This window comes from Amphiura filiformis, unplaced genomic scaffold, assembly GCF_039555335.1.
Source record: "Amphiura filiformis unplaced genomic scaffold, Afil_fr2py scaffold_64, whole genome shotgun sequence".
Classification (NCBI taxonomy): Eukaryota; Metazoa; Echinodermata; class Ophiuroidea; order Amphilepidida; family Amphiuridae; genus Amphiura; species Amphiura filiformis.
Genome location: NW_027305528.1, coordinates 204,412 through 225,127, shown reverse-complemented (window position 1 = coordinate 225,127; position 20,716 = coordinate 204,412). Strand labels below are relative to the sequence as shown.

General features: G+C 37.8%; 1 protein-coding gene and 1 non-coding gene across 2 annotated transcripts; one reads left to right on the top strand and one right to left on the bottom strand.

The window, feature by feature from the left end:
• Window positions 1-2,205: 2,205 nt before the first annotated feature.
• Window positions 2,206-19,010, bottom strand: LOC140144579 (F-box/WD repeat-containing protein 7-like). Its single transcript, XM_072166399.1, has 12 exons — window positions 18,854-19,010; window positions 15,140-15,284; window positions 14,031-14,435; window positions 12,762-12,835; window positions 11,958-12,120; window positions 10,323-10,457; window positions 9,674-9,934; window positions 9,200-9,313; window positions 8,048-8,229; window positions 5,621-5,846; window positions 4,907-5,117; window positions 2,206-4,343 (listed from the first exon to the last, which is right to left on the bottom strand). Exons 2-12 carry the CDS (start codon window positions 15,242-15,244, stop codon window positions 4,063-4,065), a joined length of 2,157 nt encoding a protein of 718 aa, XP_072022500.1. The 5' UTR covers window positions 15,245-15,284; window positions 18,854-19,010; the 3' UTR covers window positions 2,206-4,062.
• Window positions 19,011-19,252: 242 nt separating this feature from the next.
• Window positions 19,253-19,324, top strand: Trnaa-ugc (transfer RNA alanine (anticodon UGC)). Its single transcript has one exon. It is a non-coding gene; the product is annotated as a tRNA-Ala (tRNA).
• The last annotated feature ends 1,392 nt before the right edge of the window (window positions 19,325-20,716 follow it).

Below are 20,716 nucleotides of genomic sequence, written 5' to 3'. Positions count from 1 at the left end.
CCCAGGGTAGATAAGCTTATGCAAGGAGGCTTTTTGTACACCTATTCCGGCAGAAAATAATATTTTTTAGGTGTTTGGAGTTTAAGAGATGAATTTTTCCTGTGGCTGTGTGTATGGAGGGAGACTAAGAGATGAATTGTCTGTGTAGCTGGGTAAACTGGGGATGGACTAGCGCTGATTCGAAAATATTATAATTATATCCGAATCAGGATCGGATCGGACTGATCTGTGAATTTTGAAATCAGAGATCAGCACTGCCGATCTTGAGCTGGATTGGCCAACACACACAATTGGTTGTAAGCTGTGTGAAATGGACTCCGGGTTGATTGATTGGCAGTGTAACAGGAAGCCTTAAACAGCAAGGAGTAATTACACTACAGAAATAACTCTGACCAGAAGGTAACATTTACCTGATATTAGTGGGTAATTGCATATCTGAGCCTTCTACATACTGTACACATAAAAATATGACACCTGGCAGCTTTCACAGATGGGGCCTGCTCGCGCTAACCCCTTAATATTCAAGGTAAATGTGCCCTCTTTTGCTTACCTACATAGAAAATGTCCTCTTCTTCTAACCAATCAACACTTACAACAGGGACTGCCTTTTGAGGAGAGTGAGAGCAATTGCTCTCTACTGCTCTCCTGAAATCTGATAAGAGAGTGATTTTTAGCTCTCCTTAGTTGACCAATCTCTCCTTACATTCTATTGTAAATGCTCTAAACAGCTCTTCTTGAAGGTTCTAGAAGAGCTATTTAATGCTCTCCTGCAAATTCCAAAAGACAGTCCCTGCTACAAAGACATTTTCGCCACCTTTCGGCCAACTAGTCTGGTTACGCACCTGGCAGTGTATTTCAATCCCTACTTGCACACTCACTACTTTCCATGTACTGGTATATACTACTGTACGGGTGGCATTTTGAAAGGAATATTGACCAATTTACCTGTAATATGTATATATATCCCATAACTCAAAAGTTACAATGCATTTATATATAGCTCTTTCATAAAACTTTACTCTTCATCAAACTACTAATTTTAACACAAGTTTTCATTCTTGACACACAGTGACATTTTCAACAATCATAACAATTCATAACAATACATTCTAAAACCTTTGCTGTGCTAATTTTGCATAGATAGATGTCAGCAATTGGTTTTGATGATGACGAGATATGTCCCAACCAGATATGCTAGACTTGAGTCCAGTCCTCGTTTACGGAGTTTAGGGTTAGGGTTTAGGGTTGGGGTGGGGCAGTCTTGTAATAAGACTAGTAGAGTTGCACCCTATTCGGCAATCGCTCCCAAATCTGTATATTTTTAAACATAGCAAGAACTGATTTGCCTGTAATCTCACCATATGCCTGACAGCACTCCCAATGGACTCTTCCGAGTTAAAATGTATTACACCCCCTATAGAAGGCATGACCCTTAACTCCCACCCAGGGGTGTATGATTTTAGATTGGAGTCATCCATTCAGCTAACCCCATTTGAAATTCACACTCCCTGTGTGGGAGATAAAGGTCATGTCTTCCATATGGGGGTGCATGGATTTCAACTGGAATAGCGCATCTTAATAGGGCTCTTATAGAAATTGTTGACAGACGCCAGAGTCTGGAATCTTTTCACTTAACATGTGCTCAAAGAAAGCACTGTGATTAGTTGCACCAACCAGTGTGTAAACAATACATTGTGCTATAATCACTCAGGATCAACCAATGCTATGAATCAAGTATTCTATTGAGACCCAGACAGGAGCGGGCATACCTGGCAACTTTCTGTGTATCGGCATTTCAGTAAAAGCCCTCTATAAACTTATAATTAGGAATGCCACAAACACTTGGCTATCACTTTCAGATACAGGCAAAGTTACGGGTATCTTAACAAAAACATACACAACACAATAAACTTGGAACAAAGAATAAGCTAAAACAAAACATAGCAAATCAGATTAAAACAGCTGAAGATTATCTTTGTCAGTAACTTTAGTAACATATAGTTTCCAATAATGCATTATAATGCTACAACTATTGGAAGAATTTGACAATGATATGAAGCTTTGTGGCTAATTTAAGACCTCACATGATTCAAATGGGAAATCAGCAGATTACATCAAGCATTATAGAAGGATTTTAAGAGATCATTTGCTCATTGCATTCTTTCCTTTATTGTGCTTGCTGCATTGGTGGATCTTTATGCAGAACATATATATTGGAGGCTAGATAATCAAGTACAGATGCAGACAGTCAAAGTGGTAAATAATTTACCACTATGACTGTTAAGACCAATTATTGGTCTTACCTTCCTGGGGAATAAATTGTTTCCAGGCCTGCAAATCTATTATACCCCAAGCTTATTTGCCTTCACTCTGCTAGCACAGAACTTTCAATCAAGTATTATGTATACATACAACCTGTTTCTTTGTGTGCAAACGTGACGCCAAACTCAGCTTGGCGGACGGACTGACTTGTATGTTCACAGCTTAGTGATGTAAATGATTTAATCATAAATCAGACCTGATGTACTACACAAATGTTGGTGTCATATGCTTTTTAATATAAATCCAGATCTACAATTTTACTATAAACTTGGAATTTTTTTTCTGTCCTGCATATATTACAGCTGTTTTATAACCAAATATAATATATTTGGATTCACATGTACAGGTTCAACTATTGATGATCACAAGACACAAAGTTGTTTATTTATCTTAAATATTCTTTTGTCGCCAATAGAATTATACCAAATAATGATCATGGATGACCTTACCTTATATGATAATGATACAAACAAAGTCCGGTGTCATTATCTATTATATAAAGCCATCAACACATCCGACTGCTCAGTACCAGAAGTGGGTAAGTGCAATAGCTGCCCTGTGAACATTTGGCAATTTACACACGGTATACTGTACTCATCTCACATGACAGCTATTACATTTGCCCACTTCTGGCCAGAGCAGTTGACATATGAATGTCATGCCAATTTAGGGGTCAACATAACATGAGTCATAGATTAAACATTTCAGAAAAATCACTGTTACAAAAGCTTCCCTTCTTTTACAACAACGTCTGGTTGTTACTCCGCTCAAAGCTATCATTTACTCGGTTTGCCCAATACCCATATCGTCAGTGACTAGCCATGTAAAATGGAGGCACTCGTCATGCCTGTGGACACCGACAAACAACTTAATATACCTTCCTTCTTTAGTGTCAGCCAAATACAATCCTGCAATAGCAGCAAATGCATTGGTACAAGCTTTGTCTTATGTGTGCCCAGTGCCCATTGTTGGGCTGGCTGCTTAAAAACACAAAACATTTGCACTTGTACATTTGACCACTTTTCCGATGGCCTGACATGATGCGAGGTTACATAGGAAAAGGGCTACTCATTCTGCCGATATAAGCATCGTTTTGATAAGACTGGTCACATTTACATTGGCCCAGTGCCGGTATCGTTTTACTCTATGTTACGCAAATCACTTATTTATGATTATCATATACATACACTAATTTCCTATGCAGCATATTAGTGTGATTATGATGATTTACACAAAATTCTCTAACACGAGCATGATCCGATTTTAGCAAAGCATTACCCAAGCCATACCAATCAAATACTAACCCCAGCCCCATCACCTGCCATCACCATAATCACCTCACTAGCCTACCATCCAGCCACCAGTTTGAAGACGCATCATCAACGCATACCTCTCAACATATCTTTAGGTCTGTGTTGCTTCCATACGGATTCACATCCAACTGGTTGCACCTCTTGTTCAGATCATCACAACATAAACAGCATGCGTCGCCTTGAATCTTGCGGGTTCAATGACATCTCCATTTCCAGCTACCAAATACACCATCACGATTCTCTTCACTCCCCATTCAGATCACTTTACAACATAAATCAGCAGCAATGATACAGTTTGCACAAGTCGCTTCCATTTCTCTCAATCAATCATCACACTTATCCATACATTTATAGTTTGCTCCTAATTTCTGACCATCACGAGAATCAGGAGCAGCAGTGGTCACACTCTTATAAAGGTCATAGGTCATCAACACACCTTGCTGTTCACTTCAATATCAAAATCTAGCACCAAAAGTTTTGTCTCCTCTGTTCCATTCCGGCTTCCTACCGCACAAACAAGTTTGGTTTGATTTTTGCGCACACGCCACACTACGCCGCCACTTCCTCCGCTATCTAACGTGACAAGATTGCGGATGAATTCCCCCGTATGGAGGTCCCATAATTTAACAGTTCCGTCATCAGAGCTGGTGACTACAAACTTTTTGTTGAATTGTAAACAAGTTACAGCACTCTGATGCTTGTTAGGACCTGAGAATGGAAAGATAAAATATTTTATTGATTAAAATATTTTCCCTTATCTGATTGATAAGTCGCTAGCATGCTCTTGCGTCAAGTTGCCCATAATTAAGAGAACAATTTTCTTATCACAGACCAAGTTGATACTAAAAAAAAGGTTTAATCTCATGTATCAGGCCTAGAAATCTGTGGCATTGTGGGCGAATCCACTTGTATTCTCGCAAGAGAGTCCTTGATTCACGCCCGCTCCAGCTGAAAAAAGATTGAAAAAAAGCCCTCTATCGGTCTGATTTATTCATCCAAGTGGCCGATTTGGCGAACAAACGATCGGCACGCAACTGATGGCTGTTTGTGCTGTAAAAAGCCCTCTCAAATCAGTAGTATTGTTCAAATTATAAATGATTGAAGTAAATTATACCATAATTCACCATTTTGGAGTTCATTTGCTTAAAATATGAAGTACAAATAGTAAACCGGGAGTCAAACTTGGTACATCTTTTTTTCTTTCTGTAAGCTTTCAATGTTTAGGCGAATCCACATGGATTCTTAAAAGATTTCTGAGCCTGTATACTTGCCTTGTAGAGTTTGCAGACATTGTCCCGTTGTGATGTCCCATATTTTGACAGTAGAGTCAGCATTTCCCGATACCAACACATTGTCTTTGAGTTCCATACCACTGGTTAATGACTGATGTCCCATTAGCGTGTGCTTGAGTTCTCCCGTCTCCGCATCCCATACTCGGATTGATGTGTCTAAAGAACCGCTTACTATGTGTGTACCATCAAACTACAATGTGAGAATACAATGAAATAGTAGTGAGCCTGTAGTAAAATACATTAAAATGCTGCTGTTTGATCATAAACTAGTAACAGGAATATTGTTCTAATTCATTGAGTAACATGCATTCATTTGACCTGGACAGCAAGGTGTTAGTCAGCCCCCATCCACATGTCATTATGGATGGACAGTTTGCTCATAGGAGAGGTAAAATTAATGCCTCTGGCAGATGCTAACTTCTAACAACAATTCTTGAACAAGTTCTCTGAACTCAAAAAAAGACCAGACTAATAAATCAAGGCTATGAGCAATAGGTATTTGAACTGACTAAATCCCAGCACCAAATACTTTTACCTATTTATAGGTGGATATCTTGGACAAACAATGGTTCAGGAACAGACAGAGCTGTTTTGGAGATTACCCATTTTAGTCCAAATGAAGGGGGAGGCACAGGATCCTTCACCAGTCCCCAATCATGTAGATATAACCATAGACCCAGAAAATAAGTTTACCTGTAATGAGTAGACCCTGTTAGTGTGTCCTTGTAATGTATGCAGGCACTCCTCTGTCTCTGGATTCCACACCTTGACCGTGTAATCATACGCTCCACTAACCACTCTCCTGCCGTCGTACTGTACACACCGTACTGCAGCCACGTGACCCATCAGTACATGTAGACATTGCCCGCTGTCAATATCCCAAACTCTTAACGTGGCATCTCTCGATCCACTTACAACTCTGCAATAAACAAACAAAAAGTAGCAAGTTTTAATTATTACAGATTATTTTTTCTTTTTCTTTCACCTAATGAAATTTCACCTAAGGTTGAAAGTTTTAATAGTTATTCCCTTTTTTCTGTTTTAATTTTTAAAAGCATAAACATGTACTTCCGCCTTTACATTACTAAAACCTACAAAATGGGCTATTCAATTTAAAATCCACACTACCCCTGTGGAAGATTCAGCTAAAGTCTTCTACAGAGGGAGTATGAGTTTTGAACCAAATAGACAATTGGGTAACTTTCATTTGAAATACTCACTCCAGTTGTGGAAGATATAGGTAAAGCCATAATACAGGGGGAGTGTGGGGTTCAAAATGATTAACTCTGACCAATTACATTTGAAAAACTTGTTCCCCTTCTGGAAGATATTTCCAAAATCTTCCACAGGGGGAGTGTGGATATTAAATGGAATAGCCCAATGCTGATCCAAGTCATGTACATAAAATGTAAGATTAGATAATACACTTCATATATGGAATTGAATGCTTTTTGTTGCAGAAATATGCACCACAGGATCGTCGGAATCATCTGTTAGCTTTGGGCGCACAAAATACCAATTTAGACGGTACCACAGGTTTATTTAATCCCCTTATTTCTATTGTTTTGTATCCATAATTGTGAAAAATCAATTTTTGAGAACCTATACCGCTCAGCCCTACCACCATTCTTATTATGTTGCTGATTGGCTCAATAAATCATATAGGCTTTTTGTAGCCAATCAGCAGGTAATACTCATGGGGTTATTCCTCATCAATCCTACCACCAGTTTTATCATGTTGCTGATTGGCTCAATTAATCATAATTATGGTCTTGTAACCAATCAGCAGATAGTACTCATGGAGTTAACCCTCTTCAGCCCTACCACCATTCTTAAAGCGCCAGGTAAAAATCTGGAAAATATCAAGTTTAGACTACACTTGGAACCATCATGATGACAAGTGATACTTGTTTGAGTATATTTTGTGGTCACCTTGAGATAAATACTACCCATAGAAATGATTAATGTATATCCATTAGCCAGTGTCAAGGGTTAGCAACTTTGTGGTGGATATGTATCATCAACTAGTTATTGTAAAGTCTCTACATAAACCAGTCGTCACACATTCCATTTGGGGCGCACAACGATCTGGACCTTTAACACTTTGTTGATTGGCTCAACAAATCAAAATAGTCTTCTTGTAACCAATCAGCAGGTAGTACTCATGGGGTTAAGCCTCTTCAGCCCTACCACCATTCTTACCATGTTGCTGATTGGCTCAACAAATCAAAATAGTCTTCTTGTAACCAATCAGCAGGTAGTACTCATGGGGTTAAGCCTCTTCAGCCCTACCACCATTCTTACCATGTTGCTGATTGGCTCAACAAATCACAATAGTCTTCTTGTAACCAATCAGCAGGTAGTACTCATGGGGTTAAGCCTCTTCAACCCTACCACCATTCTTACCATGTTGCTGATTGGCTCAACAAATCACAATAGTCTTCTTGTAACCAATCAGCAGGTAGTACTCATGGGGTTAAGCCTCTTCAGCCCTACCACCATTCTTACCATGTTGCTGATTGGCTCAACAAATCACAATAGCCTTCTTGTAACCAATCAGCAGGTAGTACTCATGGAGTTAAGCCTCTTCAACCCTACCACCATTCTTACCATGTTGCTGATTGGCTCAACAAATCACAATAGCCTTCTTGTAACCAATCAGCAGGTAGTACTCATGAGGTTAAGCCTCTTCAGCCCTACCACCATTCTTACCATGTTGCTGATTGGCTCAACAAATCACAATAGTCTTCTTGTAACCAATCAGCAGGTAGTACTCATGAGGTTAAGCCTCTTCAGCCCTACCACCATTCTTACCATGTTGCTGATTGGCTCAACAAATCACAATAGTCTTCTTGTAACCAATCAGCAGGTAGTACTCATGAGGTTAAGCCCTTCAGCCCTACCACCATTCTTACCATGTTGCTGATTGGCTCAACAAATCACAATAGTCTTCTTGTAACCAATCAGCAGGTAGTACTCATGGAGTTAAGCCTCTTCAACCCTACCACCATTCTTACCATGATGCTGATTGGTTCAATAAATCACAATAGCCTTCTTGTAACCAATCAGCAGGTATTATACTCATATAGAAATAATACAAATTATACAAACAAGACTTACTTGTTGGCATTAAGATGCATACACCTGACCGTCGACGTGTGCCCGTACAAGGTATGTATACACTGTCCTGTGTCAGCATTCCACACTTTAAGTGTCCTATCTGTTGACCCACTGATGATTATGTTGTTAGACATTTGGGAAGACCATACTCCACCAGTGTGTCCTACTAATGTCCGTAGACACTGAAAAGCAATGCAAGTATTCACCAAAATCTCTTATTAGGTTAGTTTCTTACAGATCAACAGGCATTAAACAATTACTTTTCCGTTTCTACCCAACCAAATCTACCATTTACAGGGAAGACTGCTTTGAAGATTTTACGGATCTCTACTGGGAACACTAAAGAAGACTACCCACATCAAAAATTGACAGCTCAGATGAATCAGTTGACATTCCAACTACTTCTGCCTGCTGACTGAGAAAGATGTACCCCTGATATATTGAAATAAAATTAATTTTGAAGTACTTTCTTGTTGAATAATTAACCACTTTCTTTTAAAGTCTACTAGAAACAGCAAGAACAGTATTTCCTTCCAAAAAAATACTATAATACATTAATAACCGCATGAATATACACGATGCATGTGATCCAATCATATTTTATTTTTTGTAAACAAACACAAATGCAGTTTAATAGTATCTCACAATTGACCGCAAAGTGCGATAATTGTTCCAATCTCGCACGTAAATGACCAGTGTTGGCATTATCGTTTAACACGCACACAAGTGTGTGTAATCACAGAGAGTAAGCCTGGTACTTGACTTTGAGCATTGCACATTAAATGTGAATTAAACCAGTAACTGGAACATAACATTTTCTAATGTATTTTAAACCAAAACAAATTACAATAACTTTGCACCATCCATTTTACGGTTATTGCGTGAAATTTTCAGGTTTTGTGTTGGGCCACGGTATTTGTCCCAAATTACCTCCAGCCTCCGCCCAAAACAAACCCTCCAATTTCACGCAATGGCCTAAAAACAAATAGCACACAATTATTATTGTCTAATTAGTGGGATTACCAGCTGCCTTAACTGCAAATTTCAATATGTAAATATCATGTTTCATTGAAATAATATTTTAATCATTAATGGAAAAGTATCCGGGAACAAACACAAATTTTGCGGACATATAGGACTTAGTAAGCTTACCTTTCCAGTTGTAGCAGACCATACTTTGAGTGTGTTATCATCAGATCCACTCACTATCCTCTGGCCATTAAATTGTAGACAGGTAATTACATGATCATCATGACCCTTTAATACCTGTAGAAAACAAGCAAATGTCAAAAGATGTTTTCATTCTTTATGCTCCATCACAAGACAGGGTGACAAAGGACAAACTATCTGACTAATATACTGAAGCTGTTGGGGGATCTATTTACAACCAGATGCAATTGCCTCACTAGCTATGGATCGAGGTGCTTGGGGAAAAAATGTGTACATAGTCTCCATGTAGAGCATACGTTGGTGTAAATTTAACCATCATATCAATATTCTTATTACCTGTTGAAATTCTTGGACTTGATAAGGTACAGGAAGCTTAACAAAAAAACATTTAGTGGATCATCAGGTCTAAATTTGGTGTGAATTTACCCGTCAAACCAGTAAAGAAGCACTGCTTACCTTATGAGGTCTAATTTCACCAAACCTCCAGTTGTATTCTATGTGATGTTGTCTAATGTACATACTCTTCCACGGACTTCTCGGTACGCCAGAATGCGAACGTCGTCTTGTCTGCTTTCCGTTGACCTCGTCTATACCGGCTTCACGACACTTTTCCTTCCAAAGGAGGTTATCTTCACATAGAATTCTCCAATAATGGCAGGTTTGTGCTGCCCTCAACAGGTCACGAGGTTCCAGGAAGGACAACACATAGAGAGCAAGCTGTTGGGAAGGACATATAAGAAGTAAGCGAAAATTATTCTTCTGTCAGAGGTGGTAATGGTAATCTGAGCCACAACAAGATGGACAGCTTCTGAGGCCTCAGTCATAATTGGATAATTGCGAGTTTGTTGAGCCCCAGCAAAGTCATCAAGTTGTTCACTTGGGCAAGCAAGATGCTTCACCTAATTTGCCTCTTTCTACCCAGGGTTAAAATGGGGAGCTGCTGTGAATATTGACCATTGGGCACCTGCCCACAGGTATGAGCATGCCTCGAGGTACGAGCTTGCCTTGAGCATTGTATGGCAGCTGACATATTCTAACAACAGCGGAGTACTGCCTGATGATCGCTTACAGAAAGATCATTTTTATTAAGCAGTGTCCTACTCACCTCTCTTGGTAATAACGAGATGAAATCTCTTTGAAATTGTGGTTCTATGACGGACATAACATGGCGGACTTGAGTGGGCTCACACCTGTCTATAAGCTCATCTAGAGCTACTCTCTTCTCAGCTGGACCCCAGTTCTATCAGAAAAAGGAAAGGCAACATGAATAATGTTAAAGCCTAGAGAAACACATGATATCTGAAGCCACAAGCAATTTATGTTTAAACATAAGTCTAATTATGACTGTTTTTAACAGCTTATAAAAGACAGACAATTGTCTATTACAATAGATGCAGCTCTCTACATGTAGGTTAACACTCATGCATTATCTTATTTGTGCATTATTTCATTAAAATATTAATATTTCATATTTTGGTTTGTTTTGCTTCTGAGGGATCCCTTTACATTATATTATTAATCAATTGAATACCTGAGTGGAAGAAGGGCCCAACTCCATCAAAACTGTTTTTGAGATATTAAGAAAAAACTTAATATTTGGAAAAGTTTTATAGACAGAATGTTGTCATCTTCAGGGGACCTTTAACACATGAGTATACAGTATTACATACATTCAAAATTATATATAATGTTTCTATAGCAACGGTACAGGTCTTAATACAAACTGGAGTTGGGCCCTTCTTCCACTAATATACTGTAAGTACCAGTTCCGTAAGCAGATGTGTTGTAAATAGCTACAGAAATTTGATAATTATCCATTAGTTGCACATGTGATATGTTAGCAAGAAAGTTTATTGTAGTGAAAAGCAGTTTTCATGGATGAACAAAATTCCACTTTAACCCAATATTTGTGGAAGAAGGGCCCAACTCCATGGAGTTGGGCCTTTCTTCCATGAAAACCATGATTAAGTGTACGTGGAAGACTATTTAGAGAGTGGATTTTGACTCATCTTTCACACAAAAGGAAGAACAGTATGCTGGCAATAAAATGCTGGGTCTAACTCATTTTTGTAAAAAATTGGAGTTGGGCCCTTCTTCCACTCAGGTATTCAATTGCTACACTTCTTGCCGGAACTTCAAACCTCCTTTACAATGTTACCCACAACATTCTAGCAATGTTGTCCACATCATTCTAGCAAAGGTCATGTTGCAAACTTATGATAGAACATACTTTAGTTGTCGGGGGTCATTAACATGGAATAAAGTTTAATGAATGGGGTCATGTTCCAGTTTATACTGAACAGGAACAGAATATACCTTATAACATTTCATCATGAGAACATAAATTGGGATATCTACAATGTTCATGTAGGAGTTCATGTAAGAAGCTTTGGGATAATTCTGGACTACTCTGGAATTATGCAAAATTTTGTGGACTTTTGTGCTGAAAACATCAAATTGAAATCAAACTACACATCAATCAATCAATCAATCAGTGTTGTACATGTAATCAATCAATCTATGTTGTACCTTTAAGATTTATACTGTGTATATGATATTTTGAATTGTACCGTAAGATTTTTAATGTGTTTCATATAATGTTCCCAGCATTTGTTTATATTTTGCTGCTTTTAACTTTTCTGTAAGCGCATTGAGTTTCCTTGTGGTATTATATGCGCCCTAAAAACTCATTTATTATTATTATTATTATAATCAATCAATCAGATGGATAATGGCCTACCTGGAAGGTTTTGAGCCATTCATTAAGATTGGCTGGTGGGAGAATTCTGGAGGATAATCTTCGTCTTGGTATTATATCACTAGATGAGATGTGTGTGTTTCCACGGATGGCACCAAATGTGTGAGTACTACTACAGCTGGCTACTGATAAACTATGATGTAAACTGACGGACAGAGAGAAAGGGAGAAAAAACAATATTTTTAATGTAATTACACGCTTACACTGAAATGGAGAAAGAAATTGTGCAAAATGTGTTTTGCAGGTGTGTGAAAATATGTTTTGCAATACATCCTTGGGCAGGGAAATCTCCTTTGTACTTGTAGCCCTTCAACATGTTTAAAAACAAAACTGCCAAGAGGTTACATAGGTTTTGCTTTAAACATGTTCAGGGGCCAATGACACATAGGAAGTTTAATCCTGTCCAATGGCGAATAAACTTTTCCACAAAAGCCTGGGTTCAATTTCCAGGCTGGAACACTTTTCTTGTTTTGCTTTAATTAGAGAATTAAGGTATTGTTTTTCTATCGTCTCATATAACATGGGCGACATCATTATTTTAAGTAATTTACAACGAGTACCGCGTTGACTTGCAGATGCTAAAGTGTGTGATATCGTGTCATATCACATGACTAAGAACCAATAAGATTGCAGGAACTTTCTTAAGTGTTTAAGATCAAACTGATCAAATTTTATCATAGTTTGCTTATAATTCCCGTCGAAAAAGTCACTCCTTTTCTTGCTGAATTGCTTGGGGTGTAATTAAGAATAAGAGCGGGCAAATCTAAAGAATCCTACTATACTCACCTATGATGTAGATCCAGAGCTCTGCAGGTTTTCTTGCCTGGTGATGACAAACTACCATCACACTTCCTCTTGCTCTGCAAATTAACACAAGTTGTATATCAATTATCATCTATATATTATGCTTCTTCAAAATGCATCTCCATACGGTACTGAAAATACAGGGTTGTTGATTTTAATTTGATTTAAAAAAATCATGACTTTTTTCTTTTTTGATTAAAATCAATTTAAAAAATTTAAATTGGATTTTCTCCCCAACGGCCAGTGGAATCGTTGGACGTTTCGATCTGGCTTGGATACAATATAATATGAAAATAATTATGTATTTGTACTCTGATGATCAACTGTGAAAGCTCTCTAAAGTCCTAAATATTTTAAGTGATTAATTATTAATTTAGCACTGGTTTACAGCTAGGTTTACTTTGTCAAGAAAATGAAATCTGTATGTGACAAATAGACATTACAAAAAAAAACCCTTTCATTTTCACAAAAATTCATGCATTGTACATCTAGGTTGTTAAAAGAAATCAATAACATTCTTGGGATCTTTGGTTCAAATGTGAATAAATTAAAGGAATAGGAATAGTCATTGCATGATGATAGAATATTAGAATAGACCATTGTGTACAAGCCTACTCTATCAACATTGCAAAGGTAGTGATAATTTCAAAATTGTCTTACAAAAAATTATACCACTTCCTCAAATCTTGTTGATTTTGTTTTTGTCCACATATTCTCTATGATAGACTGAATATCAATAGTGTGTTGATTTTTCTGAGAATTTCAAGCCACGAGGGCTACTAATTTAACATGCGCTGCTATGCTTTGAGAGAAAACGCTATCTCGCTTTTAAGTGCATTTCTCGCTTTTAACAGATTCATATCTACCAAGAAAAACTTTTTTGAGCCTGATACATGCAGAATCCGACACCATTACAACTGAATAAGCTTAAGTTTTACTTGATTTTCCAGCCTGAGTTGGCAGAAATGGTCCATTTTTGATACACAAATCATTAAGTATATTGACCTTTTCAAGCAAATTTATGAGGAAAATATCATGTATTTTTGGTCAGGCCGGCGTCAGGTCGGCTAATGCAATGATTAAATTGAGTCCATAGAGGGTAGTATTCATTTAGTCATTTTTGAATTTTTTCTTGTCAATTTTTGGGCATTAACCTTGCTTTTTCTCGCCTTTTGCAGTTGTCATCTCGTATTTTTGGCCAAAAAAATTGTTTGTTTTTTTCTGAGTCTATCCCTGAGTTATATCACTTACTTGTTTTGTTTCACAGCTACTGCTGGATCCCGCAGCAGGCGACACCTGAGCACTACTTCTACTGCTCCTAGGGCTCTGATGTCCAACATTTGAGGAAGACGACGAGGAGGAAGAGGAGCTAGGCTCTTTCCCATCCGTAGTTGATCGCCGACTCTCTCTTCTTTTACTACCACTACCATTGCTATTACTAGAGTTCAAGCTTGCAAAGCTATTACTATTTCTCAGATTCAGACTTGTTGTGGAAGGAATCCCATGGTGTCTGTAGGAAGAGGAGCCAGGAGTTGCGGGCTCTACTTGAACTATGAAGTTACCACAAATGAGTTTGTAGCGGTTGGCATCGACCACGCTCCTCCCGAGCCCTGGCACTGTGGTAAGGTCATCTACGCTTCGAAACCCTTCTATATTCTGTTGAGGGTAAAAGGTATACAAGAAAGGGTTAAACTTTTAACTACAGAAATGCGCACTAAAAGGATGGAAATTGTGATTTAAAAAATAATACTGAAAATAGAAATGAATGCAAAAAAGCCCCATGGTTAAATTAACGCCTGTATTCCTTCATTGGTATTGACGCTGGTGCTTTAGCATGCCGACAAACAGTGTTAAAAGGGGGATGGCAAAGCCAAAATGACATTAAAATGACTAAAAATAGGACAAAAATTAACAAATGGGGACAAAAAATGGGCTCTGCCCCCTCACACTACAAGGATAGCTACGCTGTGGCGAGGCCGACCAACAAAATATGCACCAAACTACCAAAATGTTTCTCGAAACGTTTACAAAAAGTACCAGCATTATGAGTAGGTGTCACTAACAGTCATTCTATATAATGCTGATAATGATGCAAATACTTTTAGTAAGAGTAGTTTATTTACTTTCTTCTCATTTATGTTGTTACTATGGATCTCATATCATAACATCATCAAAATTCAAATTTCAGGTGCATTAGCATTAAATAATATTGCACGCCACAAGGTCCTCAAAAGATTTTGCGCATAAAAACCATTAATTATTATCATTATTATTAATAAATTGCACTCGCTGCTTCCACATTTTATCCATAGTTTTAGTTGTATTTTTACCACAAATAGTGCTTCTAACATCCAACTAACCTCTCGTTTTTCAACAATTGCCTCTGCTCTGGCCCGTCCAACCCCCAAAAGCGTAGCCAACTCATCGACTCCAGCTGTGTTGATGTCTATGCGACGGGTACCCATGGTAGTCGTAAAACCAGTCAGATTTTGTCCCTTGAAAAGTCTAGAATTAAAATAAACAAAATATAAATATGTTCAGTAATCTACATGTAACTAGGTTTTTAACTTACAACTTACTACAAGCCATTTATTGTGTGGCTCCTTCATCAAGTCTGCCCTACCATGACAAAACGAAGTAATGGACATTTTTTTCAAAATGCTTTTTATTTGTTACATTAGGTCTAAATACAAGTATCTTCCTGCTAAATAAAAACATGGCTGAGTTATGTCTCTGAAAAGTTGAAAAATCTCATAACGAATATTTGGTTCTTAAATTTTGTACACACAAAATAATATATCACACTCCACGAAAAACCACCACAGAAGGAATGGACAGACAAATTGTCCAATTTCAATGGTTTTAAGCAAATTAGTCACCATTGTTCAAAGTCAATTGTTGCTACATGTATGTATCTTACTAATTACAACTATAATCAAATTAAGTATTTCTTGGCCAAACTAGAACATACGCGTTGCGTCCATATTTATAATAACATCCCAGTACCTAAACATCAAATTATATGGGTACCGGTATCTGGCTTCCTGTTAAGGCTTAAAAAATGTGTGTCGTGTGTGACGCAAGTTTGCTGACAAGGTTGCAAAAACTTGCGTCCAGACGGATTTTTGTGCGTCCATCTGAAATTCACAATCAATCATACCGGGAAACGCTGTGGAATGCCATGATCAGAATGGCAAGCCCTTGTTGCTACACACGTACCCAGGGTCTAAACCTCATCAAATGTTGATTGGAAAATAAAATAAAATAATGATAATTTTTCTCATTCGTGGTCAGAAACAGCTGCAAAAACATGCGCAAAGTCTGTAAATCTTTAGCAAATTCCGGCCTTGTACTTGCGCAACGTGTTGTTGATGCTTTAGCTAAACACGCGCTGCCACAAGTGATACAAAAAAGGGTAACATTTGGATCATTTTGTCTTTAAAATTGCTTTTCATCGTAACAAATACAATAACACTTGCTCGAGAAGTCTAGCCAAGAATTTGCTCACCGATAGCTTCACATTCTAGGCTAGAGACCGTAGCATTCAAAATGTTCGCTGAAGCATGACACCATATAAAGCAATGGAAGTTCAGAAGTAAACATAGCCGATCACGACAGGCGATTGCACCAAAAATGTTGCTAAAATTACAATTCAGCAAAATTTTAGACTGCCCAAAATAGCAAATCTTGCTCAAAATGTACAGTTGACTCATCGAAATAACTTTCACCCAAATTTCAACATTTACCAGAATAAATAACCTCCGGTGCAAAAAATTACACCGCTGTCCGACCGAAAACCCATAGCAAGGACTCTAGCTTCAATGCATAACTATCGTGTGCAAATTCGAAGCTAAGAGTTCTCGAGTAAAATAATACCGGTACTAATTTAAAGGAAACAGATTATTTATGAGAAAATAAACATAAAATATTAAAAACTGAATATTGTCAGGTTGTGACAGTTATGTATAATTAAATAAACACTAACCGCACATTGTCAGTCCAGCATGCAATGTAAACAAAGTGTCAATTTCACCAATTGGGGCTTCCCCATCAAACAGCGATCGTTACGAAAAGCATGTAAAAAGTGACCGATTTCCTGACGTTGCATATTACAAATATTGCAGAATTTACTTCAATTCTTAGCAGGTGGGTCAAAATTTTGGGGCTTTTATTATCTTAAAATTATAAAAGAATAGAAATTTCTTATTTTTATCATGACAATTAGGCCCTTCGCACTTGATTATTAGTTTCCTGTTAAAGATTTTGAAAAAGGGACGAGGTGACTTTTAATTATTAATTATTAATTATCTTTTATTTTCTTTATTTAGTTTGAACTATTACCAGCAACTATTGACTCGTTTTGACTAGAGCGGGCATTTAATTATTTCACAACAATATTTGATTTTATAAATAAGTGAAGGTGGAGTTGTACTCTTTGTTCATTCATCATTATTGTTGATATTATTAAAGTCAGAAAATGGCAAGTAGAAGTAGTTGAAAGTTATTTTAAAGGAGAAAATTAGAAATAAAAATAAAATAATTACTTATTTTGAGATTTTCAATTTTGGACGCGGGCAGTAAACAGGAAAGGAACTAATAATCAAGTGCAAAGGGCCTTACGGTAATGATTAAATTTTGAAGTTTTGTCTGCGTCCACATGCATGTGACATGGACGCAACATACTTGATCAGCCATCTGAAACTTGCATCCAAATTTGTAAAATACGCGTCTGGACGCAATGACATGATGACGCACACTGTCTGTGCACTAAATAGTACCGTAATGGGAAGCCTGACTGGTACTGGTACCATATTTAATTTTCATGACTAAACATGCGGCCCGAGGGCATAAACAAAAATTGTAACAAATATTAAAAAACATGATGATACTTGATACTTGATAGGCGACTTCCAGCATTATCTGCTGTCCCGGAAGCTGGCAACAATGTGCATGTGGTCCAAAGTGCAGAAAATTAAATGATGTTCAATTTTCCTTCATGATTTTCCCTACCCGGAACCTGGAGATCTCACATCCGGCAAGTATGCATGTAGTGATCATGTACGGTACCGGTATGTACACCGAACATTAGTCCGAATATTAATCAGACCCAGAACAAAATATTAATTTCTGACATGATCATGTTCTGGGTCTGAACTGTTTCCATTCAAAAATTTTGATGGCAAATTGAAAAAAAGAAGCACATGGTCCTACTTCAGTTTTTTTACTGGGTATTCATGTTGCGTGAATCACTCTAACTACCGTCCTTTTAGTTTTGATACTTGAAGTTGAGTATTTGGACAAGCGGAACAGTTTTGACAGGCATTTTGTCTACCTCTCTGTTCGTAAACAAACAAGGTCGAAATTGTCCTCCACGCCGAATACGAAAGTCAGCGTACTATAGTGAGAATTCCAATTGAATGAACGCAGCTTTTAATAGCGTGACAAATTTTTGCGTACACTGCGTGATGTACGCCAGCGTGTGCGACTGTGCGTGAGTAACGCGAAAGTGAATCCAAAAATGCCAACGCACTCATGATTGGTTAGCATTGATTGTATCCAGATTCCAAGGTCATGCGTTCGCGTTGTAGTTTGAAATACGCGATATATACGATCGCGGTTGGATCGAGTGCAGCTGTTGAAAGCTGCGTTCATTCAATTGGAATTCTTACTATAGTACGGCACGCGGCACTAACGGTCCGCCGAACCGGGCATGATAAACGCTGCAGTTATTGGTTATCCCCGGCTCTCGGACTCGGTCTCGACCAATCATGCGTGCTGTAATCATGGTAATTTACAGCACGCGTGTAAACGTGTAAATGTTTACAGTGTAAACGTAGCGCATATCGCGCATGTATAAATATGTATCATCTGTATATATGAATTAATTGTACGCTGCAGTATCTAGCATAGCCATGATAGCAGCGTCCAGCGTGCCGTGCAGCTCAGTACATGATATAGCTGTGCAGGCCAGTGTTTTAATCATGATAATGTTCATGTGTTTTATTTTGGTCATTTTCTTAACAGCGAGGTTACACAAACCACCATCTAAAACCCTCAAGTTCTCAAATTCTTACCACGTAAATACGGTCGTTGATAGGACGAAACTACAATTTACACCATTACTGCAAATTCTGTCGAAAATAATGTAGATTTACAGGAAAATATGTGAAGTATTTCAAGGCCTAATTCCCGGCGAAGATCCGTAATCAGACCCTCAGACCCGGTCGCCATATTTGGTGACGTCACCAAAAATTATATCCGGGTCAGCGTGGGCAGGTCAACTTAGTTTTTCATGACATAAAATCATTGAAGATTGCATGAATGTGTTTAATAGCAAGTATCTGCCAAATTGTTTCTTTAGAATTAACATTTTACTATTTTCTAAAACTAATTAATTATAAAACAAGATTGAGCAACAATTTCTACTTATTGCAATAAATATATTCATTCAAGAATCGTAGACTCACATGGAAGGGGTTGTAGCTCAGTGGTAGAGCGCGCGCTTTGCATGTGCGAGGCCCCGGGTTCAATCCCCGGCAGCTCCATATTTTTTTCTTCCCCATCTTTTTTCAAGGATTTGATTTTATGATTTATGATGACTTTTAACATGATCAGAATCAATGTTGATTCAAATTTTTTTTGTCTTCATGTGTTTTATTCACCTTTTCACGACAAAACAAGGTACCGGTAGGCCTCCTACAAGAAAACATAACAGACAACCCCCACAAGAGAAGTCAAACAATCAATAATCTAGGGTAGGCCTATGAAACAGAGAAAAAAGGACCTATTTTTTAAAAAATCATCAGATTTATAATAATAAAGTTTATTTCGAGTACTGTTAAATATCAATTTTTAATGATTTGCCATAAAATGTGTATTACATTGCGAATTTAAAAAAAATCAAAATTATTTGATATCAGAAGGACATTCTTCGTATTCAGAATGCAATTCGATATGTCTGATGTGCTCAATGTCCCACAATAAACTGTCCAAACGTCCATACCCCTTCCCTTTAAATACGCAACATAGGCCTACATCTAGACTATTTCAGGTTTGGAATTTGGGTTCCCAAAAATTTGGCATGTTCAGGGGGAGCAAAGAATTTTTGGCGGGCCGAGAGGGGGCAAAGAATTTTGGCGGGTTAAGATGGGGGCAAGCGATTTTTGGCGAGCCGTTCGGAAATTTTACCCTCGGGGGGGGTGGGCTCATAATTATTGCACAGCTCTTGGGGGTTTTGAAACCAGTCAAGATAAATACCATTCATCAAAGAGGTACTTTCTCCTATCACCACTTGGAATATCATAATTCAATAACTAAATCCTCAAGTCTTGATTGACAAACATGTAGCCTATGTTGAGATCAAATATAGTGAGGATTCCCTCCACCCGTTACCCAACCTGGGAAAAAGAAAACTTTATTTTGTTAACCGAACTTTCTTATTCCACCAAATAAGGTCTTGAAGATGGTACGTCAGAGTCACCAATTTAAATTATCCTTGACTTTTTCTAATTTTGTTTTGTTTTGTTTTTTATTATTCAAGGCCTATAATGTCAGTGCCCATATGGTGCCAGGCCAGGAGAAATTAATGTAGGGGGGCATGTGATTTTCACTCTTACAAATTAACAGTGGGGGTTTATGTGTGATTTTATTTTTTGCTGATGGGGGGTCATGTAAAATTTAATAATTATTCACAAAAGGTCTTGTGCAGAGGTGTCAGCAGGAAAGAATGAAATCCAAGGATGACCTTATAAAAGATAAATAAAAGCCAGTGGCTCCGGAACGGGGGCGGGGCGGCCCCTCAATAATTTTGGTGAGGGGGCCCAAGTACCCAAGGTAATATTCATAATTAATTACGTAATAATTCAAAATGTAAGGTAGAATTCATGTAAAAATGTATGAATTTCAAATTAAAGCTTCCGCTTCCATTTGGGACCTTG

Excerpts from the sequence above, each read along its gene's own strand:
- LOC140144579 (XM_072166399.1), bottom strand. The coding sequence starts at position 15,244 with ATGGGTACCCGTCGCATAGACATCAACACAGCTGGAGTCGATGAGTTG. Across the intron at positions 12,121-12,761 it reads GCTCTGGATCTACATCATAG|TTTACATCATAGTTTATCAG; the intron begins GTGAGTATAGTA and ends TCTGTCCGTCAG. Across the intron at positions 8,230-9,199 it reads GGTCTGCTACAACTGGAAAG|TGTCTACGGACATTAGTAGG; the intron begins GTAAGCTTACTA and ends ATTGCTTTTCAG.